The 26,335-nt window shown below is 43.2% G+C and overlaps 1 protein-coding gene across 1 annotated transcript in view; it reads right to left on the reverse strand.

The window, feature by feature from the left end:
- siae (sialic acid acetylesterase) overlaps positions 1–26,335 on the reverse strand; it is a 126,375-nt gene that overhangs the window by 44,430 nt on the left and 55,610 nt on the right. The window contains exons 6-7 of the mRNA XM_072592983.1: positions 22,327–22,439; positions 5,192–5,325 (exon numbers count right to left, since the gene is read on the reverse strand). Coding sequence (XP_072449084.1) covers positions 5,192–5,325; positions 22,327–22,439 — 247 coding nt within the window. The remainder of the gene's footprint in view (positions 1–5,191; positions 5,326–22,326; positions 22,440–26,335) is intronic.

Genomic DNA, 26,335 nt, shown 5'->3' on the forward strand with positions numbered 1-26,335 from the left:
GGTGTCACTGTGCGGGTTGTTGCTGAGCAGGTGCTGCTTGATAGCACTGTTAATGACCCCTTCCATCACTTTACTGATGATGGAGAGTAGACTGATTGAGCGGTAAATGGCCGAGTTGGATTTGTCCTGCTTATTGTGTACAGGACATACCTAGGCAATTTTCCACATTGTTGGGTAGATACCAGTGTTGTAACTGTACTGAAAGAGCTTGGCTAGGGGAGCGGCAAGTTCTGAAGCACACGTTTTCAGTATTATTGCCGGAATGTTATCCTTTGCAGTATCCAGTGCCTCCAGCAGTTTCTTGATGTGACATGGGGTGAATCGAATTGGCTGGAGACTGGTGTCTGTGATGCTGGGGACCACTGGAGGAGCCTGAGATGGATCATCCACTCGGCACTTCTGATTGAAGATTGTTGCGAATGCTTCAGCCTTACCTTTTGCCCTGATGTGTTGGGCTCTTCCATCATTGAGGATGGGGATATTTGTAGAGCCTTCTCCTCCCCCAATGAGTTGTTTAATTATCCATCACCATTCACGACTGGATATGGAAGAACTGCAGAGCTTAGATCTGTCCATCACTTGCTGTTTATGCAGTTTGGTATGCAAGTAGTCCTGTTTGGTAGCTGCACCAGGTTGATACCTCATTTTTAGGTCTACCTGAGGCTGCTCCTGGCATGCCTTCCTGCTCTCTCCATTGAATCAGGGTTGACCCCCTGGCTTGACGGTGAAGGTGGAAAATGAAGTTTTAAAATTAAATTTGTACTGACTCTTGTTTTGCAAACTATAATGTGATGTACTGTCAGATTTGCTGCAAACAGACTTGCCTCTGTGGTAATGGTCTGTGGTCACGCAGCAGAGCTGAGACAGCTAAAACGGCTGCAGTCAGCTTCTAAGAAAAACCGCAAGATGATTCAGAGCCCTGTGTCACATAGGCTGGGTTATGTAATTATCATGATTATACAGATGGTTCTGTATAAACCTTTGGTAGTTGCCTGTACTCTGCGAGAAGCTAGATTTGACTGCCATGTGGTAACATTCCGATGCTTCTCCCAGAAGCCTTTGTCTTTAGTAAATGACTTCTGATTGACTTCTCAGTTTGTAATGTGGCATAATTTTACCTACAACAATGGTAATGGTTAAGTGGGGGATGTGCCAGGCCATGAGGTTATGCAGTTCTGCTGTTGATGGCCCACATCGCCTCATGGACGCCTAGTCTTGAGCTGCTAGATCAGTTCGAAGTCTGTCCCATTTGGCGTGGTGATAGTACCACACACACACACAATTGAGGTTATTCTCAATGTGAAGGCGGGACTCCGTCTCCACAAGGACAATGCGGTGGTCACTTTTACTTATTCTGTCACAGACAGATGCTCCTGCAGCCGGCAGGTTAGTAAGGATGAGGTCAAGTATATTTTTCCTCTTATTGGTTCCTTCACCACCTGCCGCAGACCTACTCTAGCAGCTATATCCTTTAGGGCCCAACCACTCAATCAGTAATGCTGCTGCCGAGCCACTCTTGGTGGTGGACATTGAAATCCCCACCCAGAGTATATTTTGTGTCCTTGCCACCTTCAGTGCTTCCTCAAAGTGTTGTTCAACATGGAGGAGTACTGATTCATCAGCTGAAGGAGACTGTAAGTGGTAACCAGTAAGAGGTTTCCTTGCCCATGTTTAGCGTGCAGGGCAACTCCCTCCCCACTGTGCTGCCACCTCTGCTGGGTCTGTCCTGCCGGTGGGACAGGACATATCCACCTGGTAATGGTGGTGTCCGGGTGTTGTCCGGGTATGATTCCATAAGAATGACAATGTCAGGCTTGACTAGTCTGTGAGACAGCTCTCCCAATTTCCCAATAGTCCCCAGATGTTGGTAAGGAGGATTTTGCATTGTTGACAGGGGTGTATGTGTTTTTGTCGTTGTCTTTTCTAGCCCCAAGGTGGATGCCAGGTAGTCCGTCCAGTTTCATTTCTTTGTTGTGACTTTCTAGTGATAGTGATAGAGGAGATAAATTCAGAACAGAAATGCGAAGACATTTCTTCAGTCAGAGAGTGGTGGGCCTGTGGAATTCATTGCTGCAGAGTGCAGTGGAGGCCAGAACGCTAAATGTCTTCAAGGCAGAGATTGATAAATTCTTGATGTCACAAGGAATTAAGGGCTACGGGGAGAATGCGGGTAAGTGGAGTTGAAATGCCCATCAGCCATGATTGAATGGCGGAGTGGACTCGATGGGCTGAATGGCCTTCCTTCCACTCCTATGTCTTATGGTCTTATGGATACAACTGAGTGGCTTGTTTGGCCATTTCAGAGAGCAGTTGAGAGTCACATGTAGGCCAGACGAGTAATTAGAGACAAAAAAAAACTGCAGATGCTGAAATCCGAAACAGCCAGGCAGGAGGCTGGAACAACACAAAAAGTCAGGCAACATCAGGAGGTGGGGAAGTTGATGTTTCAGGTGTAACCCTTCTTCGGGACCCAGGTAAGGATGGTAGATTTCCTTCCCGAAAGGACCTTAGTGAACCAGATGGATTTTTTCAACAATTTAGGGCCTTCCCTATCTCTTCAGACTCCCTCCACTATCCCTGATCGGCCCTACCCTCTCTCTGATCATTCTCTTATTCTACAATGTACATCTCCACATGTAGAATGCCTGTAGGTTTTTCCCCAAACCTTCCTGCCAAGGCTTTTTCATGCCCCATCCTAATTCTCCTCAGTCCATTTTTCAGTTCTTTCCTAGCTACCCTATAATCTTCTAAAGCTGTGCCAGATCCTTGCTTCCTCAACCTTAAGTAAGCTTCCTTTTTTTCCTTCATGAGAAGTTCCTCTTCTCTTAGAACATAGAAAAATACAGCGCAGTACAGGCCCTTTGGCCCTCGATGTTGCGCCGATCCAAGCCCATCTAACCTACACTAGCCCACTATCCTCCATATGCCTGTTTAAATGCCCATAAAGAGGGAGAGTCCACCACTGCTACTGGCAGGGCATTCCATGAACTCACGACTCGCTGAGTAAAGAATCTACCCCTAACATCTGTCCTATACCTACTACCCCTTAATTTAAAGCTATGCCCCCTCGTAATAGCTGACTCCATATGTGGAAAAAGGTAAATCCAAGGCTCCTTCACCTTACCATTCCTTGCCTGTCTCTGTGGGACATAATTATCGAACACTTGCAACAAGTGCACCTTAAACAGCCTCCTCATTTCTGCTGTGCATTTCCCGCAGAACCATTATTCCCAATTTATATTCCACAACTCCTGTCTAATAACAATATAATTTCCCTTCCCCCAATTAAATACTTTCCCATACTGTCTGTTCCTATCCTTCTCCATGGCTATGGTAAAAGTGAGGTGGTTGTGGTCACTGTCACTGAAGTGCTCTCCCACCGAGATCTGACACCTGACCTGGCTCGTTGCCTTGCACCAAATCCAATATGGCCTCCCCCCAGTCGGCCTATTTACATATTGAGTCAGGAAAATCTTTCCTGGACACACCTGACAAAATCAGCTCCACCCAGACCATTTGCACTGAGGAGATTATAATCAATATTGGGCAAGTTGAAGTCACCCATAACAACAACTCTGTTACATCTGCACCTTTCCAAGATCTGCTGTCCAATCTGTTCTTCCATCTTCCTGTTGTTATTTGGGAGGGTCTATAGAAAACACCTAATAAAGTGACTACTCCTTTCCTGTTACTGACTTCCACCCATACTGACTCAGTAGACAAAATGTCCTCAACAATCTCCTTTTCTGCAGTTGTGATGCACTCTCTAATTATAAATATTACTCCCCCTCCTCTTTTATACCCATCCCTGTTCTTCTTAAAAGATCTAAACCTAGGTCATCCAGCAACCACTCCTGTACCTGTGAAATCCATGTCTCCGTTATGGCTACAACATTGTAGATCCAAGTACTCATTCCATGCTCTAAGTTCATCACTCTGATTCCTGACACTCTTTGCAATGAAACAAACACACTTTAATCCATCCCTTTGCCCTAAAACTCTCTCTAGCAAATGTCCCACCAAGGACATTGGTGCACGTCCAGTTTAAGTGCAACCTGTCTTTCAGGTACAGGTCCCACCTTCCTCAGAAGGTACCCCAATGATCTACCTATCTGAAGCCCTGCACCAATCCCATAGCAACGTATTTAACTGCACTCACTCCCTGTTCCTCACTTCACTAGCACGTGGCACTGATAGTAATCCTCAGATTACTACTCTGCTTGTCCTGCTTTTTAGACTCCAACCTAACTTCCTGAAATCTCTTTGTCGATCCTCATCCCTTTTCCAAGCTATGTCATTGGTGCCAAAATGCACCATGCCTTCTGGCTGCTCACCCTCTCCCTTCAGAATCTTGTAGACTCGATCAGAGACATCCCAGACCCTGGAACCTGGGAGGCAACATACTTTCTGGGAGTCCTGTTCGTGACCACAGAATCTCCCGTCCATTCCCCTAACTATTGAGTCTCCTACCACTAGTGCATTCTCCCCCCCTTCTCCTCTGAGCCACAGAGACAGGCTCACTGCCAGAGACCTGGCCACAAAGGCTTTCCGCTGGTAGGTCAACCCCCCCCCACCCCTGCAACAGTATCCAAAACGGTTTACTCATTATTGAGGGGAACAGTCATAGGGGAAGCCTGTATTGTCTGCCTGTTCCCTATCCCCTGACTGTAACCCATCTACTTTTATCCTGGACCTGAGGTGAGACTACTTCCCTGTAACTCCTCTCTACTCCACCCTCCTCTTCCCAAATGATCTGAAGCTTATCCAGCTCTTGCTCCAGTTCCCTAACATGGTTCCCAAGAAGCTGGAGTTGGGTGCACGTCCCGCAGATTAAGTCAGTGAGGACACTAGTGGTGACCCTTACCTCCCACATCCTGCAGGAGGAGCATGCACCTGCCCTAACATCCATTCCCACTGTTCTAAATTCCCAAAGAGAATATTGAGAAAACAAATAACCTTATCCTGCACACAGAACCTTTAGTTTTGGTTAGGGGAAGAGGATGGATGGAAGACACTACCTAAGTACGTTTCAGGCTAGATAAAGACAGCCAGGACACTTGACTAATCTAACTGAATATTTTGATGAAGCAACAGAGGTTGATACAAGAAAAGCAATTTCTGTTTTGTTTGTTTCAGATCTCTAACATCTGCACTTCTTTGTTTTATTCAAAATATAAGAGTTTTAAATTACCTGGACAAATCCAAAAGGGAAGTCTATTTGTGTGGCTCCTCCAGAGCCTTGATGGAAAACCTGCCTCCAATCCTCTATCATTGCCGGGAAGGTGCAGTTATACTGTGCACTGTGCCAATTTGTGTTTGCTTCACCTGAAAGAAAATGTCATGAAGCAAAACTGAGCCTCAAAAACGATATGGGCAAACCTCTCACATCACATTCACTATTCAAGCAAAGAGCATCAACATCAATCCACATAACTCAAAGTCCTCCCACTTTACAATGAAAACAGCCTTTCTTTGGTCAATTTAATTTAATTCAAATGCATCGCACAAAGTGAAGATGAGGATTTTAATTCTCGCCTACCGACAGGAAATCCTTGAATTCATCAACTGTAGATTGTGAAGGAGCAAAAATGGCCTTTAATAGAGTGATACGTACTTCTTGTCAGATGTGGGAGTTTAAAGAGAGTTTAAGGGTTACTGCAGATTATATCTGCCATAAATGCTGTTGGCTGCGGATCTTATCAAATCGAATGGATGGGTTGGAGAGACAGTTAGAAGCGATGAGGAATTTGCAACAGCAACAGTATGTGATAGATGGCAGTTATAGGAAAGGGGGAAAGTCTCAGATACAGTCACAGATACAGTAACTCCAGGAAAGGTAAGAGAGGTAGGCAATTAGTGCAGGAGTATTTTGTGGATATGCCCATTTCAATCAGTTATGCAGTTTTGGAAAATGTAGGGGGTGATGGATTCTCAGGGGAACATAACACGAACAGCCAAGTTTCTGGTATTGAGACTGGCTCTAATGCAACGAAGGGTACATTGGCTTCCAAGAGATCAATTGTGTTAGTGGATTCTCTAGTCCGAAGTACGGACAGACGTTTCTGTGGCCAGCAGCGAAAAGGCAGAATGGTGTATCGCTTCCCTGGCGCCAGGATTAAGGATGTCTCCAAGAGGTGCAGAATGTTCTCATGGGGGAGAATGTTCTCATGGGCAAGAGATCATTGTCCACATTGGAACCAACGACATTGGAAGGGAAAAGGTTGAGATTCTGAAGGGAGATTACAGGGAGTTAGGTAGAATTTTAAAAAGGAGGTCCTCGAGAGTAGTAATATCTGGATTACTCCCAGGGCTACGAGCTAGTGAGGGCAGGAATAGGATAGAGCAGATGAATACATGGCTGAGGAGCTGGTGTATGGGAGAAGGATTCACATTTTTGGATCATTGGAATCTCTTTGGGGTAGAAGTGACCTGAACAAGAAAGACAGGTTGCACCTAAATTGGAAGGAGACTAATATACTGGCAGGGAAATTTGCTAGAGCTGCTCAGGAGGATTCAAACTAGTGAGGTGGGGGGTGGGACCCAGGGAGATAATGAGGAAAGAGATTAATCTGAGCCTGGTGCAGTTGAGAACAGAAGTGAGTCAAACAGTCAGGGCAGACAGGAACAAGGTAGGACTAATAGGTAGGTGGTTAGCACTGCTGCCTCACAGCGCTAGAGACCCGGGTTCAATTCCCGCCTCAGGCGACTGACTGTGTGGAGTTTGCACGTTCTCCCCATGTCTGCGTGGGTTTCCTCCGGGTGCTCCGGTTTCCTCCCACACTCCAAAGATGTGCAGGTCAGGTGAATTGGCCATGCTAAATTGCCGTTAGTGTTAGGTAAGGGGTCGATATGGATGTAGGGGTATGGGTGGGTTACGCTTCGGCGGGGCGGTGTGGACTTGTTGGGCTGAAGGGCCTGTTTCCACACTGTAAGTAATCTAATCTAATCTAATCTAATCTAATAAATTAAACTGCATGTATGCAAGGGGCCTAACAGGGAAGGCAGATGAACTCAAGGCATGGTTAGGAACATGGGACTGGGATACCATAGCAATTACAGAAACATGGCTCAGGGATGGGCAACACTGGCAGCTTAACGTTCCAGCATACAAATGCTACATGAAGGATAAAAAGAGAGGCAAGGGGTGGGGGGTGGCATTTTTGATACGTGATAGCATCACAGCTGTGCTGAGGGAGGATATTCCCGGAAATACATCCAGGGAAGTTATTTGGGTGGAACTGAGAAATAAGAAAGAGATGATAACCTTATTGTGATTGTATTATAGACCCCCTACTAGTCAGAGGGAACTTGAGAAACAAACTTGTAAGGAGATCTCAGCTATCTGTAAGAATAATAGGGTGGTTATGGTAGTGGATTTTAACTTTCCAAACAAAGACTGGCACGGCCATAGTGTTAAGGGTTTAGATGGAGAGGAATTTGTTAAATGTGTACAAGACAATTTTCTGATTCAGTATGTGGATGTACCTTGGGAAATTAGGCAGGGCAGGTGACTGAGGTGTCAGTGGGGGAGCACTTTTGGGCCAGCGACAATAATTCTATTAGATTTAAAATAATGATGGAAAAGGATAGACCAGATCTAAAAGCTGAAGTTCTAAATTGGAGAAAGGCCAATTTTGACAATATTAGGCAAAAACTTTCAAAAGCTGATTGGGGGCAGATGTTTGCAGGTAAAGGGATAGCTGGAAAATGGGAAGCCTTCAGAAATGAGATAACGAGAATCCAGAGAAAGTAAATTCCTGTTAGGGTGAAAGGAAAGGTTGGTAGGTAGAGGAAATGCTGGATGATTAAAGAAATTGAGGGTTTGTTTAAAAACAAAAGGAAGCATATGTCAGGTATGATTTGGAGATGCCGGTGTTGGACTGGGGTGTACAAAGTTAAAAATCACACAACACCAGGTTATAGTCCAACAGGTTTAATTGGAAGCACACTAGCTTTCGGAGCGATGCTCCTTCATCAAGTGATTGTGGAGGGCTCGATCGTAACACAGAATTTATAGCAAAAATTGACAGTGTGATGTAACTGAAATTATACATTGAAAAATGGATTGTTTGTTAAGCCTTTCATCTATTAGAATACAGTGACAGTTTCACTTCTTTCATGTGTAAATCACAAAACCTTTTTTAAAAAAAAGTTGCATCCTCGGGTTAGCTGTTAACAATGGGGATAGCTAGACAATATGTTGAATGTGTTGGCCCCCCCGTGTTCTCTGTCTGTGCCATGATGTTTAGATTGATTCTAATCTAAAAAGTGAGATAACTGAGTTTTACATAAATTCACGCAATTTTTGAGCTCAGAGTTCTATATGAGTGCATGCAGTTTTTGAGCAAAGTACAATGTAACCCTGCAAGGTTTTGTGATTTACACATGAAAGAAGTGACACTATCACCGTATTCTAACAGATGAAAGGCTTAACAGACAGTCAATTTTTCAATGTATAATTTCAATTACATCACACTGTAAATTTTTGCTATAAATTGTATGTTAGGATTGAGCCTCCACTATCACCTGATGAAGGAGCGTCGCTCTGAAAGCTAGTGTGCTTCCAATTAAACCTGTTGGACTATAACCTGGTGTTGTGTGATTTTTAACTATGCCAGGTATAGACAGGATAGATTGAGTGAATCCTTATAAGAGTTTAAAGGCAGTAGGAGTATACTTAAAAGGGAAATCAGGAGGGCAAAAAGAGGACATGAGATAGCTTTGGCAAGAAGAATTAAGAAGAATCCAAAGGGTCTTTACATTAAGGACAGAAGGGTAACTAGGGAAAGAATAGGGCCCCTCAAAGATCAGCAACGTGGCCTTTGTGTGGAGCCACAGAAAATGGGGGAGATACCAAATAAGCACTGTGGAAAAGGACATGGAAGATATAGAATTCCAGGAAATAGATGGTGACATCTTGAAAAAATATCCATATTACCGAGGAGGAAGTGCTGGATAGACTAGAAACGCATAAAAGTGGATAAATCCCCAGGAACTGATCAGGTGTACCCTAGAACTCTGTGGGAAGCTAGAGAAGTGATTGCTAGGCCTCTTGCTGAGATATTTGTATCATCGATAGCCACAGTTGTGGTGCCGGAAGACTGGAGGTTGGCTAACATGGTGCCACCGTTTAAGAAAGGTGGTAAGGACAAGCCAGGGAACTATAGATGAACCTCAATTATCCAAATATCAATTATCCGAATATTGGATTATCTGAAGGCGATCTCAAGGTCCCGATAAAAATATTATGTCAAAGAGCTGTTTCAACCCTGATCGCGTGCAATGATTAAAAATGAACCCGGCTCACTGAAAAGCTGCCTGTATCTGAGCCATGCCTCCTTCTTTCTTCTGGTCAAAGCCACAATATCTCTTGTCATCCAGGGTTTCCCTATTCTGGCCAACCTTGCCTTTCACCCTCACAGGAACATACAGACCTTGAACTCTAGCTATCTCACCTTTAAAGGCCGCCCACTTGTCAGAGATTCCTTTGCTTACAAACAAACTTTTGTGATATGCATTATTTTAAGTTTCTCCTTTCTTCTGACTCTTGATTTTCTACCATTCCTAGAATTCTTTTTCTGTCCTCTATACTGAAAATTGATATAAATTATTCCAAGGTAAAAACAATGACTGCAGATGCTGAAAACCAAATACTGGATTAGTGGTGCTGGAAGAGCACAGCAGTTCAGGCAGCATCCAACGAGCAGCGAAATCGACGTTTCGGGCAAAAGCCCAAATTATTCCAAGCCTATGCCATTTCCTTATTTACCACTTTCAATTTCCCAGTTTTAATGTCTAAAATAACACTGATCTTTTCCTTGTAATACACCTTTCAAAGCTTTTCCTATCTTTACTTTTGCTAGTTTATTCACATAATCCAATTTCACCCTCCTAATTTTCATTCTTTTCTCGTTACTTGTTTATAAAACAATAGCAATCTACTAGGATTCTGGGTAATCCAAGATAGAAGACAGGAAAAAAATTGTGGCTGTAAGGGTTTTAGCAGTGGGAGGTGATCTCCTCAAATTCCAGGAGCAACAATTACTGTTTTTTTATGCTGTTGCATTATTTTAGAACTTTGGAGAAAATAAGTCAAAACAATGATACTTTTAAAAGGGAGAAAGACCAACAAAAGGCAAAGACATTGTCTGTCAGTGAGGAAGAGAGAGAAAGAAGTCTACACTGCTAACTGACACAGCAGTGAACTTGCACAACTACTGTCTTTGCTGCTGAGTTCATTTACCTTTGGACATCACAGTGCATCTAGAAAAAAAAAACAAACAGTGAAATTCACACCTGACCTTGGAGGAACCTGTGTGGGAGAGCTCACAGCACAGGAACAGATAACTGCATAGTTTTTAAATGTAGCCTTGCAATAAGTCTACGATAGTGAGTAGGAGTACTGAGGAGAGTGGGTTCTTTCTTGATTATATATTTTATTGAAATCTGTCTCTTGATTAAATTTTGAAAATATAAACCCTAAGTATTATGTTAACCCAGAGCACTTCTTTTAAGAGCAAAAGACGGTGCTATTTTCTGGGTCAGCAGATTGTGAAAGAACAAAGATAGCCTTTAGTAGATTGATATGATCTTCTCAGAGTCATAGAGATGTGCAGCATGGAAACGGACCCTTCGGTCCAACTCATCCATTAGATATCCCATTTTAATCTCGTCTCATTTGACAGCACTTGGCCCATATCCCTCTAAACCCTTCCTATTCATAGATATCCATTCTTTTAAATGTTGCAATTGTACCAGCCTGCACCACATATTGGTTAGGCCACTTTTGGAATATTGCGTGCAATTCTAGTCTCCCTCGTATTGATAATATTGTGAAATTTGAAAGGGTTCAGAAAAGATTTACCAGGATGTTGCCAGGGTTGGAAGATTTTGAGCGATAGGGAGAAGCTGAACAGGCCGGGACTGTTTTCCCTGTCAGAGGCTGAGGTTTAGACAGGTTTATAAAATCATAGGGTAAATAGACAAAGTTTTTTTCCCTGGGGTGGGGGAGTTCAGAACAAGAGGGCATAGGTTTAGAGTGAGAGGGGACATATATAAAAGGGAACTAAGGGGCAACTTTTTCACACAGAGGGTATGGAATGGAATGAACTGCCAGAGGGAATCGTGAAGGCTGGGACATTTACAACATTTAAAAGACATCTAGACATATGTATAGGAAAGATTCAAAGGGAAATGGGCCAAGTGCTGGCAAATGGGACTAGATTAGTTTAGAATAACTGATTGGCTGGGACAAGTTGGACCAAAAGGTCTGTTTCCTTGATGTACTTCTATGTGACTCTATGAGTCTACCTCCAATTATTGCATTATTGGACACTTGTTTTTGATAGAACCCTTAACTAAATCATAGAACATAGAACATAGAAAAGTACAGCACAGAACAGGTCCTTCAGCCCACGATGTGGTGCCGAGGATTATTTCTAATCTAAAATAAAATAACCTAACCTACGTACCCCTCAATTCACTGCTATCCATCTGCATTTGCAGCAGTCGCTTGAATGTCCCTAATGACTCTGCTTCCACCACCACTGCTGGCAACACATTCCATGCATTCAAAACTCTCTGCGTAAAGAATCTTCCTCTGACATCTCCTCTATACCTTCCTCCTAATATCTTAAAACTATGACCCCCTCGCGCCAGTCAATCCTGCCCTGGGGAAATGTCTCTAGCTATTGACTCTATGCATGCCTTTCATTAGCTTGTATACCTCAATCAGGTCCTCCAAAGAGAAAAGTCCAAGCTTAGTCAACCTCTCTTCACAAGGCAAGACCTCCAGTCCAGGTAGTATCCTGGTAAACCTTCTTTGCACCCTCTCCAAAGCCTCCGTATCTTTCCTACAGTAGGGCAACCAAAACTGAACACAATATTCCAAATGTGGTCTCACCAAGGACTTATAGAGCTGCAGCAAAACCTCGCAGCTCTTAAACTCGATTCCGCTGTTCATGAAAGCCAAAACACCATATGCTTTCTTAACAACCCCATCCACTTGGGTGGCAACCTTGAGGGATTTATGCACTTGAACACAAAGATCTCTCTGTTCCTCCACACTGCCAAGAATCCTGTCTTTAATCTTACATTCAGCATTCAAGTTTGACCTTCCAAAATCCATCACTTCTCAGTTATCCAGGTTGAATTCCATCTGCCATTTCTCAGGCCAGCTCTGCATCCTGTCTATGTCGCGCTGCAGCCAGCGATAGCCCTCGATACTATCAATGGCACCTCCAATCTTTGTTAACCCACCCCTCAACCTCCTCATCCAAGTCATTTATAAAAACTACAAAGAACAGAGGTCCAGGAATAGAGCCCTGGGGGAGACCACTCAACACTGATCTCTAGGCAGAATACTTTCCATCTACAACCACTCTCTGCCTTCTGTCAACCAACCAATTCTGAATCCAAATGGCCAAATCTCCCTGTATCCCATACCTCCTGACTTTATGAATGAGCCTACAATGGGGAACCTTATCAAATGCCTTGCTGAAGTCCATATACACCACATCCACTGCTCGACCTTTGTCGACCTGTCTCGTCACTTCCTCAAAGAACTCAATAAGATTAGTGAGGCATGACTTGCCCCTCACAAAGCCATGCTGACTGCCTTTAATCATGCTATGCTCTTCCAAATTGTCATAAATCCTATCTCACAGAGTTCTTTCCAAAACCTTGCTGACCACAGACGTAAGACTGACTGATCTGTAATTGCCAGGGACCTCCCTATTCCTTTTCTTGAAAAGAGGAACAACATTCGCCTCCCTCCAGTCATCCGGTATGACGCCCATGGAGAGTGAGGAAGCAAAGATCTTCACCAATGGCTTAGCAACCTAGGATAAATCTGGTCTGGCCTTGGGGACTTACCAATCTTAATCTTGCCAAAGTTTCCAGCACATCAACTTCATCAATCTTGATCTGGTCAAGCCTGTATCCCAGCTCCGCAAAGACCTCATTCACAACAAGGTCCCTTTCCTCAGTGAAAACTGAAGCAAAAAAACTCATTTAGGGCTTCCCTATCTGCTCAAACTCCATGCACAAGTTCCCTACGCTACCCCTGATCGGCCCTACCTTCTCTCTGATCATTTTCTTATTCCTCACGCCTGAGTGAAATGTCTTTGTGTTCTCCCTAAACCTTCTTGCCAAGCCTTTTCTGTGCCCCCTCCTGGCTCTCCTCAGTCCATTTCTGAGCTCCTTTCTAGTAAGCCTGTAATCCTCTAAAGCTGTGCTAGATCCTTGCTTCCTCCACCTTACGTAAGCTGCTTTCTTCCTTTTTACGAGAAGCTCCTCTGTTCTTGTCATCCAAGGCTCCTTAATCTTAATCTTACCCCTTCTTGCCTGTCTCAGAGGAACATATTTGTGCATCACTCACAACTACTGCTTCTAAAACAGTCTCCACATGTCCGTTGTACCCTTTCTGTGGAACAATTGCTCCCAATCTGTACTTTGCAACTCCTGGCTGATAGCGTCATAATTTCCTCTTCACCAATTAGATACCTCCCCTTGGTAACTGCTCCTTTCCCTCTTCAAGGCTATGGTAAATGTGAGGCAGTTGTGGTCACTGTCACCAAAGTGTTCTCCCACCATGAGATCTGACACCTGTCCTGGCTTATTGCCGGACACCAAATCCAAAATGGCCTCTCTACATACTGAGTAAGGAAGCTCTCCTGAACACACACAAAAACGGCTCCATCCAAACCATTTGCACTAAGGAGGCTCCAGCTGATATTGGAAAAGTTGAAGTCACCCATAACAACAACCCTGCTACATCTGCATTTTTCCAAAATCTGCCTCCCTATGAGTTCTTCAATCTCCCTACTGCTATTAGGGAAACCCCCAATGAGGTGGCTGCTCCCTTGCTGTTCCTCACTTCCACCCATACTGACTGAGCAGACAGACCTTCCTCAACAACCTTTGTTTCTGTAGCTGTGATGTATTCTCTGATTAGCAATGCCACACCCCGTCCTCTTTTTCCACCATCCTTTTAAATGTTCTAAACCCTGGAACATCTAGCAACCATTCCTGCCCCTGTGAAACCCAAATCTCCTTTATGGCCAGAACATCATATCCCCAAGTACTGATCCATGCTCTAAATCAATCACTCTTATTTCTGACACTCCTTGTGTTAAAGCAGACACACTTTAACCAATCCCTTTGTTTCATCATGTGAAAAACCTATCTAATAGATTCACTACATCCTGTCACTGCCCCATCCACAACTACCCCTCTCTCAGATATGTAGCTCTGATTCCCACCTCCTTGCCAAACTAGTTTAAACCCTCCCGAACCACACAAACAAATATCCTACCCAGGACACTTGTGCCCCTCCAGTTCACGTCAACCCATCCTTCATGTACAGGTCTCACCTTCTCTCGAAGGCATCCCATGGTGTAGGTATCTGAAGCCCTCCCTCCTGCACCAGCCCCGCAGCCACATGTTAAGCTGCACTTGCTGACCTTTTTTCACCTCACTATCTTAGGGGCGGCATGGTGGCTCACTGCTGCCTCAAAGCACAAGGGTCCCAGGTTCAATTCCAGCCTCGGGCGACTGTCTGTGTGGAGTTTGCACATTCCCCTAGTATCTGCGTGGGTTTCCTTCCACAGTCCAAAGATGTGCAGGTCAGGTGAATTGGCCATGCTAAATTGCCCATAGTGTTAGGTGCATTAGTCAGAGGGAAGTGGGTCTGGGTGGGTTACTTTTCAGAGGGTCAGTGTGGACTGGTTGGGCCAAACGGCCTGTTTCCACATTGTAGGGAATCTAATCTAATCATCTCGTGGGACCAGTAGCAAACCTGAGATCACTACTCTACTCGTCCTGCTCTTCAGTTTCCAACCTAACTCTCTGTAGTCACTTTTCAGATCCTCAATCCCTTTCCTACCTATATTTCTGGTGCCAATATGTACCACTATTTCTGGCTGCTCCCTCTCCCCCTTCAGAATCCTGTAAACGTGATCAGGTTCCAGTACAGTCTTATTTCTCAGTGGAACATAACTTTGTTGAGGGTTATGAAATATCTCCTGAAATGTCTGTCAGTGCCTCTTTACCTTTCAACCAACATACACCTCAGCCAGCCCTCTCTTCACACATCTGTAATTGTCTTTAAATTTAGGACACTAGCTATGGACCCAGGTTTCTCATTCTCAAATTGAATGTGAAATTTGACCATGTTATTATGATTGGTCTTGCCCACAAGGCCTTTTCTTGGGAGATATTCAATTAATTGTCTCATTAGACATTATCAGGTCAAATCAAGCCTGGTTCCAGGTGATATTTTATTCTAAGAAACGGTGCTGAACACAATGAACTGATCCTCCAGGTAACATTTATGAATGCAAAGGTTAAAGTCACAGATGATTATCACAATATATTGATTGTAAAGCCCATGCCTACTCAGTGATGAAGATCTTAAAATGTTATCCCTATCACTGCACTCACAGTTCTTGACTCTTCTGGCTTTAAACAGCATGAACCCAACAACTAAATGAGTAGCTAAATACTGCAAGCTCATTGTCACAACTTAACTGCCAAGAGTATGAAAATAACTATGCCTCACTGTTCCACAAGCCATCAAAAAATATATCAAATCTAAATTTGACCATTAAGATGAGCATGCCTGATTGCCATTTAGGACAAAATCAATTCACATCTGGTGCCATCATGAATAGAAATGAACTATTTATTGTAACACTTTTGACTTTAACAAATGACAGTGAAAAAAAGTATTACTATTCTACTCTTATGTGACTTCTATACTAACTACACAACACTAAGAAGCATTGTGTCGACCACAACAAGTGTCTGCGGGAGATTGACAAATTAAAAGCGCAGCTCTCATTTAGAAATGGGATAAAGTGCACATATGAAGAGGCTAGAGAGGAAGAACAAGAAGGGATAAACTGGGATGAGCTCAGGGAACATGCACAGCATATGCCAGGAGCACAGACAATTGGGGTCAGAGGAGTCAACTCCTTCAGCGCTTCTGGGAACGCCCCCAGTCACTATGAACCCGATAATAACTGAAAGGCAGATTGGAGACACCGAAGCCCCAGCAACCTCCAAAGGTTACAGGTGCCGTTGATAGTATCGAAGACTATTGCAGGCTGCAATGTGACATAGACAGGATGCAGAGCTGGATTGAGAAATGGCAGATAGAGTTCAACCTGGATAAGTGCGAAGTGATGTTGTGAAAGGTTGTTAAGAAAGCATATGGTGTTTTGGCTTCCATTAACAGGGGGATCGTGTTTAAGAGCCGCGAGGTTTTGCTGCAGCTCTACAAGTCCCTGGTGAGACCACACTTGGAATATTGTGTCCAGTTCTGGTCGCCCAATTATAGGAAAGATACGGAGGCTTTGGAGAGGGTGCAAAGAAGGTTTACCAGGATGCTGGGATGAAGGACTTGTCTTACAAAGAGAGGTTGACTAAGCTCGGACTTTCTCTCTGGAGAGAAGGAGGAAGAGAGGAGACCTGATCAAGGTATACAAGATAATGAGAGGCATGTATAGAGTCAATAGCCAGAGACTTTTCCCCAGGGCAGGATTGACTAGTATGAGGGGTAAGTGAGGACTGCAGATGCTAGAGATCAAAGTTGAAAATATGTTGCTGGAAAAGCGCAGCAGGTCAGGCAGCATCCAAGGAACAGGAGAATCGACGTTTCGGGCATAAGCCCTTCTTCAGGATTCCTGAAGAAGGGCTTATGCCCAAAACGTCGATTCTCCTGTTCCTTGGATGCTGCCTGACCTGCTGAGCTTTTCCAGCAACACATTTTCAGCTCTGGTATGAAGGGTCATAGTTTTAAGATATTAGGAGGAAGGTATAGAAGAGATGTCAGAGAAAGGTTCTTTACACAGAGAGTTGTGAATGTATGGAATGCATTGCCAGTGGTGATGGTGGAAGCAGTGTCCTCTCACATCCGCATCGACAATAACACTGCAGTAGCTGGAAGAATAAAATAACTTATCTGCAGACACCATCAGACTTGAATAATGTGGTGACAATTTCGACCAAAGGCTTTGCTTTTCAAGGATTTGGCTGCAATCTATTTAGGGTCATTTGTTAGCTGAAGTAATGTGCTGCATACGACATGGATTGCAAGTATTTCTGTCCCTAATGCAAATTCACCAGGGTTGTGCATGATTGTTTCTGAGATTGGAAATGATAAAATTCACTGCACTCCAGGAGAAGAAATTTATTTCCTGTTTGAGGAAATTGTATTATTTTTAATAAAGGAAAAGGAACAGAAAGCAGTCTTAGAGTTCTAGAACATCATAGAAGCTAGTTTGATTTGATTAGATTAGATTAGATTCCCCACAGTGTGGAAACAGGCCCTCGGAAACCGGAGGAAATAAAATTGAACATAGGACTGATAAGTTCTGTCAAAAAATCCATCTGGATTTGGCATTGTTTTGAAATAATAAAAAAGAAAAAAACGAACAAAATGTGTTAAAATCTACAATATTTCTACTGTGTAGAAACAGTGATATTTTAATGATCTAAGAATAGGGTATAGGACAGTAAAGTTCCTCCAGGACTCTCAAATTAGATAGAATCTTGATTAGGTTCTGTGAACTAGAATAATTAGTGATAAGGGATAAAAGATAGAGATAGAAAAATCATTCCAACAAGTTGGAAGTTTTCTAAAATAATTTTGAATTGAATTGAAATAAATCATCTGGGTGAAATCCAGTGAAATGTATCAATCTGGTATCAAAATACATTAATGCAAGAGATCTTGGAGAAGAATTGTGCCCTCATGAAAGTCAGGTATGTGTAGTAAACTGAATACTAAATTGTAAACTGATAGTTTTTATTTATTTGGAGATGTTTACCTCCTTGTCTACCTTGAGGACATTATCAATGATAAGACTGAAATGAAACAGAGGAAAAATGTCCAAGTGCCACTGACCAACCAAGTTGGAACATAATTAATTCTTGCAGGATTTTGTCACCAATGCCTACCTTTTGTGAAAACTCCCAAACTACAGAAAACAGTATACATTTTCCTGAATCTCACTAGTGATCTTAATCAACATGGAGGTGTTTAGCTGCTGGAGCTGGTGAAGATGGTCTCAGTGAAGGGCCCATTATCTCAAGTGGTTGGAGTTCAATTTCTAAATGAACACATGCAGCACGTACATGGTGAAGCTCGATGACTGAGGATGGAATGGTTTTGAATTTGGATTGAAGGTGGCAAGGGATAAGTAGTTTCCAGAACATTCTGTAGATTATCTGAGTTCCTAACGGTAATTTGTTGGAGGTGAGGTGCAATTAATGTGTTCAGGAAAATGGATGACAGTTGGTGCAAAATTGGTGCCCATTTGACCCCAATTTCCGCAGAAAATTTGTGGTTCCATTGCTGAGGAACATAGCTTACAATACATGAAGGAGTAGGCAGAGAATAGTGACATATTTTGGAGGAACATCTCCATATGCTTATGGGGTTTGATTGGAGTGGCTTCTGAGAGGTCATGTGCAGTAGTTATTGATATTCCTTGCACTTTTCTTAAATGGATCAATGATGAATGATCACTTCTGTGCTGTCACTCAATGGGTGAAAACTGCAGAATGAATCTGAAAGGGGTTCATGGACATTGGGAGGAAGCAGCTGAGGAGGCTTCTTTGAATGATCTTCATGGTGACAGACTCACTGTAGTTATAGAAAGGTGTTGTTGTGAGTGACACATGAGCTACCAATAGGGGGTCATTCATGAGTGAGAAAAATTCAATCTAAAATATAAAAACATTTTTACTGGCCCGGACTGATAAGGATTAGATTAGATTACTTAGTATGGAAACAGGCCCTTCAGCCCAACAAGTCCACACCGACCCGCCGAAGCGCACCCACCCACACCCATTCCCCTACATTTACCCCTGCACCTAACGCTATGGGCAATTTAGCATAGCCAATTCACCCTGACCTGCACGTTTTTGGACTGTGGGAGGAAACTGGAGCACCCGGAGGAAACCGACGCAGACACGGGGAGAACGTGAAAACTCCACACAGACTGAGGCGGGAATTGAACCCAGGTCTCTGGCGCTGTGAGGCAGCAGTGCTAACCACTGTGCCACTGTGCCGCCTAAGGATATAGTTGAATTTTGCCAGCCATGTCATACATTCAGGTAATTGGCAAACCACAGGCAGTAATAAAACCCACAATTTTAATACCTATTGCTACATTTGAGGAACCTTTTACAAGAGTCTTAATTGATTGCGTAGGACCCCTACCTAAAACAAAAAGTGAAAATCAGTATTTGTTAACACCAGGTTTGTGTCCACCAGATTTCCAGAGGCTGTTCCATTATGCAATATCACAGCTAAAAGGACTGGAGAAGAATTACTCAAATTTTTCACTGGATACGGACTATCCACAGAGATAAGGTGGCATGGTGGTTCAGTGGCACAGTGGTGAGCACTGTTGCCTCACAGTGCCAGGAACCCAGGTTTGATTCCAGCCTCAGGAGACTGCCTATATGGCGTTTGCACATTCTCCTTGTGTCTGCGTGGGTTTTTTCCGGGTGCTCCAGTTTCCTCCCACAATCCAGCAGATTAGGTGAATTGGACATGCTAAATTGCCCATAGCGTTCAGGATTGTGTAGGTTAGGTACATTTGTCAGGGGTAAATTGTAGAGTAATGGGATAGTTGGTGTGGAGTTGTCGGGCCGAAGGACCTGTTTCCACACTGTAGGGATTCTATACAATCAAATCAAGGGTCGAACTTTACATCAGAATTATTCAAGGAAGTTATTGACAGCTTAGGAATTAAACAATTTAAATCTACTGCATACCATCCAGAGTTGCAGGGAGGGCTCCAAAGGTGGCATCAGACATTAAAGACAATGTTAAGGGCTTATTGTCAAAACTATCCAGATGATTGGGATAAGGGAATTGCATTTGTACTTTTTGCGATCAAGAGATGCCCCAAATGAATTGAACAAATTCAATCCATTTGAACTATTTTTTTGGGTATAAAGTGAGAGGACCACTAAAATTGATTAAGTAGAAATTGGCAAGTCATAATTCAGAGACCACATATTTGGACAATGTATCAACTTTTCGGGAATGATGAAATAGAGTGGGGGAGTTGGCTAGACAGCATTTAAAAGTATCACAGCATACAATGAATTAGGAAGCAGACAAGAAATCAAAAATCTGCAATTTTGCTATCGGGGAGGTGTTAACATTACTTCCAGTGATAGGTGAACCTTTAAAATCAAGGTTTAGTGGAACTTATCACGTCGAAAGGAAATTGAGTGAGGTAAACTATTTGATAAGGCCTCTGGATAGAAAGAAATCTCACAGAGTGTGTTGTGTGAATATGCTCAAATGATATTTTGATGGGGAAAAAAAAGCAACACAGAGGGAAGAACCAAACTCAGAGGATTCTGAATTGGACATTCCTCAAATTAAATTGGACAATGAGGAAGTTTTCAAAAATTGGGATAAATTATTGAGTTACCTTCCAGAGGAAAATCAAAATGATCTGAAAGAGATATTACAATCACATAGGGAGATATGAGGAAATAAGCCAGGAAGTACTAACCTAATTATGTATTATGTAGATATAGGAGATGCTGTTCTGATTAAGCAACATCCTTGTAGGCATAAAACTCTAAAGTTGGCACAGCAACAAAACAATGTAATCAAAGTGAGTTACAATGACTGGAGCTCATCCATACTAATGGTGCCAAAGATAGATAGTGCCCAAAGGTTACGTGTGGACTATCACAACATTAATGCAGTTATAAAGACTGATACATATCTGATTCAATGTTTAGAAGACTGTTGAGAAGGTGGGACAAGCAACTTATATTTCTAAGTTGGACTTGCTCAGAGGATACTGATAGGTACCTTTGTCAGAAAGAGCAAGGACAATTTTGGCTTTTTATGCCAACTGGACTATATCAGTTTAAAGTCATGCCATTTGGCATGAAAAATATGCCAGCCACATTTCAGTGATATGAAGCAGACTGCCTGTACTTCAACTGATATCAGGATTTCATCTAGATGAGCTCCTAGCAAAAGTACATTTTTAAAATATGAATATGATGGCACAGCTTGCAAAAAGTTCCATTTCCTCTCTGGCCACAGGAAAACTGCTGGAGAACAACCAACATGCTCACCATTATTCAAGAAGAAAGCAAGGGATAAACCAGGAAAGAATAGGTCAGTCAGTCTAACTCCAGAGTTGAGGAAACTAGCAAAAGCAATTCTGGGTGTTTTCAGTGAGCCACAAACAATGGTGTGTGTTCCATTAGAAACATGATCATATGCTTTCTACATCCTCATCATCCTCACATTTGGACCATCACCCATAATTACCCAAACTAACCTTTCCCATCCTGTTATGCTTAAACCTAGACCAGACCACATTACCAAATCCTTATACACATTGTCTTCCCCCGAGACCATTAAAATTACCACTCTAATCCTGAATCTGCTCTTTATCCAGCTTCAATCTTTTGTTTGGTGCTGTGAACCATTTCAAGAGACCATCCAGTCCCCAAACTTGACTCTAGGCCTAACCCCATACTCAGGAGAGTTTCCAATTTTCACTGAATCCTCTACCAAACAGTATGTCAATTCAACCTCCACCTTTGATTGCACTGACCACTCTTTAAAGCCTTCATTGATCTTCCAATCTCTGCCTGATCTGCCCATTCCCTGACAGGACCACTTCATCCAGTACTCTCAATCCTTCTCTCCACCATAGGTCTCTACAACTGAACATCAACCTTTCATCACTCACTGCCATGTGCAACAGTTCAACATGGAGACCTGTTTACCTCAATCACAACTGCACAGATCCACCTACTGCACATCTCCTTGAAACAATTGTGAAGCGAGTGGCACTGACTTTAAACAAAAACTGTTTTAAATTAAGTATTCATGACATGCAAATATGTTAGAAGTACAAACCTGCTACAATCCAGCATAACTTTCAGCACACCACTGTTTTTATCTTTGCATCTCAATTCACCATCTGGAAATCAAATTCTGTCTAGTTAAGTTACTAGGCACACTATTTTCCCCCTCTTGTGAGTTCCCAAATTGTACTTTAAATATTTAGTTCTCCATCCTGCCCTGTCTTTTATTGCCCTAGGTCCTTACAACACCAAATTGAAGCCCAAGTACAGGTTTCCATTAGTGACACAAGGTCAACAATTCCCGAATTTTGCGGTGTTATTTATTAACCAGAAGCTAAGTCTAGCCAGAGATCCAGAAATACTCCTTGCCATTGACAGAGGCCAGCAGGTGAAGTGCACCATCCAACTATGACTCTCCCAACACTGAGTCCGTAGCTTCTGGTGTAACAGATGCCTCACCTTGATACCAGATGGCTCCTGTAATTGTCATTCTACGTAGAGGGTGTATCATTGCATTCCATAAAACAGTAGGTTGATGGGGACCAGTTTTTTCATTTACTCGATTGCCAATACTGAAATGAAACAGACAAGTTACCAAACATTTAATAGATACACAACAGTACTAGAATAATCTGCAAGAAGCAATTTAAGCATCTTAAACTGTTAAAAATAAACGAGTAAATACTAAATAGTAACCTACTAAACTAAGATCAGCTGATGACTTCCCATCTCTGCAGAATTTCTTGCCAATATTGGATTCCCCTGTGAGGTACACTCTCATTTATTTCAATGTTGAGAAATCAAGTTTCCTAATTGAGTTTTCTGACAACATCAGTTAGCCACAAAACCCGACAAGATATGAGTCAGTGAACAGAGTTCATTCCTCTACAATCACTGAAAGTAGACAGTAAATAATTTATTATAATTCCCAGATCACACAGTTATTCTCTAGCTCATATTTTAGACCATTTAATTATTATGTGAACCTCCCAATTCACCTCACTATATAGAAGACATTGTGCTTATATCTGTATGAAATTTCATCTGCCCATTGCAAATACAAGTCCTTCATCAGACCTTACTGCCTCGTGCCTATGCGTCATAATCTACATAGTACTCAATTTAATTTGTGTATTGGAATCAAGGTCACGTATTAAAATCATAAATAAAGGGATGGGAAGAGGGTGTCAGCACTAATTCCAGACGTAATCTGTATCAATTGTGTACATTCAGAAGGTAACATGCTTCTTTCTTCTGATGAACAAACAGTGAAACCTACCATCTCAGCTTGTTCTTCAAACACCTTCAAGTCCAAACTAAAATACAGAAACTTAAAGGTAACCACGTCTGGACTCTTACTCGAGTCGTGTGCTGAATAGCACTGAAGGAAGTTGAATGACAAACTAAATTCATGGCTCAAAGAATCTTGTCGGTGTTGGTTCATGTGGCACCGACACCAGTATCGCTAGGGGAGGCAATTGCCTAGTGAGATTATCGCTTGACTATTAATCCAGAAACCCCAAATAATGTTCTGGGGAACAGGGTTCAAATCCCGCCATGGTAGATGGTGGAATTTGAATGCAATAGTTGACTGATGATCATGAAACCATTGTCAATTGTCGGAAAATCCCACCTGGTTCACTAATGTCCTTTAGGAAGGAAATCTGACATCCTTACTTGTCACTCCAGAGCCACAGCAATGTGGTTGACTCTCAAGTGCCCTCTGAAATGGCCCAGCAAGGTACTCAGTTGTATCAATCGCTAGAAAGTAAGTTTCTACAAAGAAATGAAACTGGACGGACCCCTGACATTGACCTTGGAACCGCAAAGATTACGCCAAAAACACAAACAGCCCTGTTGACAATGCAAAGTCCTCCTTACCATCATCTGGGGGCTAGTGTCGAAATTGGGAGAGCTGTCTCACAGACTAGTCAAGCCTGACACTGTCATTCTTACAGAATCATAGCTTACAGATAACACCCTAGACACCACCATTACCATCTCTGGATACGTCCTGTTCCAACGGCAGGCCAGACACAGCAGAGGTGACTGCACAGTGGGACACAGTCAGGAGAGAGTTGCCCTTTGACATTGACTCTAGACTCCATGAAGTCTCATAGCTTCACATGGGCAAGGAAACATCTTACAGGTTACCACGTACCGTCTCTTTCAGCTGATGAGTCAGTACTCCTCCATGTTGAACAATACTTTGAGGAAGCACTGAGGATGGCAAGGGCACAAAATATACTCTGGGTGGGGACTTCAACGTCCACCATCAAGAGTGGCTCGGAAGCAGCATTACTGATTGAGCTGGTCAGGTCCTAAAGGATATAACTGCTAGAATGGGTTTACGGCAGGTGGTGAAGGAACCAACAAGACGAAAAATCATACTTGACATCATCCTTACTAACTTCTGGCTGCAGAAGCATCAGTCCTCACAGTACAGGTAAAAGTGACCACAGCATTGTCATTGTGGAGACGAAGTCCTGTCTTCACGTTGAGAATAATCTCCATCGTGTTGTATGGTACGGTCACCAAGCTAAATGGGACAGATTTTGAATTGATCTAGCAGTTCATCTGGACTGGGCATCAATGAGGTGCTGTGGGCCATCAACAGCAGCAGAACTGTACAATCCAGCACAATCCGTAACCTTTTGGTCTGGCATATCCCCTATTCAATCATTACGATCAAGCCAGGGGGTCAACCCTGGTTCAATGGAGAGAGAGCAGGAAGGCATGCCAAGAGCAGCTTCAAGCAGACCTAAAAATGAGGTATCAACCTGGTGAAGCTACCAAACAGGACTACTTGCACACAAAACTGCATAAACAGCAAGTGATGGACAGAGCTAAACAATCCCAAAACCAACGGATCAGAAATAAGCTCTGCAGTCCTTCCAGATCCAGTCGTGAATGGTGATGGATAATTAAACAACTCACTGGAGGAGGAGGCTCCACAAATATCCCCATCCTCAATGATGGAGGAGCCCAGCACATTAGTGCAAAAGATAATGCTGAAGCATTCGCAACAATCTTCAATCAGAAGTGCCGAGTGGATGATCCATCTCGGGCTCCTCCTGTGGTCCCCAGCATCACAGACACCAGTCTCCAGCCAATTCAATTCACCCCATGTCACATCAAGAAACGGCTGGAGGCACTGGATATTGCAAAGGATAACATTCCGGCAATAATACTGAAAACGTGTGCTTCAGAACATGCCACTCCCCTAGCCAAGCTCTTTCAGTACAGTTACAACACTGGTATCTACCCAACAATGTGGAAAATTGCCCAGACATGTCCTATACACAATAAGGAGGACAAATCCAACCCGGCCATTTACCGCCCAAACAGTCAACTCTCTATCATCAGTAAAGTGATGGAAGGGGTCATCAATTGTGCTATCAAGCAGCACCTGCTCAGCAACAACCCGCACAGTGACACCCAGTTTGGGTTTTGCCAGGGTCACTCAGCTCCTGATCTCATTACAGCCTTAGTTCAAACATGGACAAAAGAGCTATATTCCAGAGGTGAAGTGAGAGTAACAGCACTTGACATCAAGGCTTCATTTGACAGAGGAGCTTGGCAGAACTGGAATCAATGAGTATCAGGGGGCAAACACTCTGTTAGCTAGAGTCATACCAAGCACAAAGGAAGATGGTTGTGGTTGTGCAGAGTTAGTCATCTCAGGAGTCCCTCAGGATAGTGTCCTCGGCCCAACAATCTTCAGCTGCTTCATCAACAACCTTCCCTCTGTCATAATGTCAGAAGTGGGGATATGTTCGCTGATGATTGCACAATATTCAGCATCATTCGGGACTCCTCAAATATTGAAGCAGTCCATGCTCAAATGCAACAAGATCTGGACAATATCCATGCTAGGGCTGACAAGTGCCACATTTGCGCCACACAAGTGCCAGACAATGACCATTACCAATAAGAGTCACTGAAACCACCATCCCTTGATATTTAAGTTTTACCATCACTGAATCCCTTACATCCTTGGGGTTACCATTGACCAGAAACTCAACTAGACTCACCACATAAACATATTGGTTCCAACAACAGGTCAAGACTAGGGACACTGCGGCAAGTAACTCACCTCCTGACACCCCCAAAGTGTTTTCACCATCTACAAGGCACAAGTTAGAAGCGTGATGGAACACATCTCTCTTGCCTGGATGGGTGCAGCTCCAACAACACTCAGGAAGCTTGACACCATCCAGGACAAAGCAACCTGCTTGACTGGCACCAGATCTACAAACCACCACTCCTTCTACCACCAGCGCTCAGATGCACTGCAGAAATTCACCAAAGATCCTTAGACAGCACCTTCCAAACCCAGAACCATTTCCATCTAGAAGGACAAGGACAGCAGGAACTTGGGAACACCACCACCTGCAAGTTGCCCTCCAAGCCACTCACCACCCTGACTTGGAAATTTACCACCGTTCCTTCAGTCATTGGGTCAAAA

The sequence above is a fragment of the Chiloscyllium punctatum genome, chromosome 23 (genome assembly GCF_047496795.1).
Source record: "Chiloscyllium punctatum isolate Juve2018m chromosome 23, sChiPun1.3, whole genome shotgun sequence".
NCBI classification, from domain to species: Eukaryota; Metazoa; Chordata; class Chondrichthyes; order Orectolobiformes; family Hemiscylliidae; genus Chiloscyllium; species Chiloscyllium punctatum.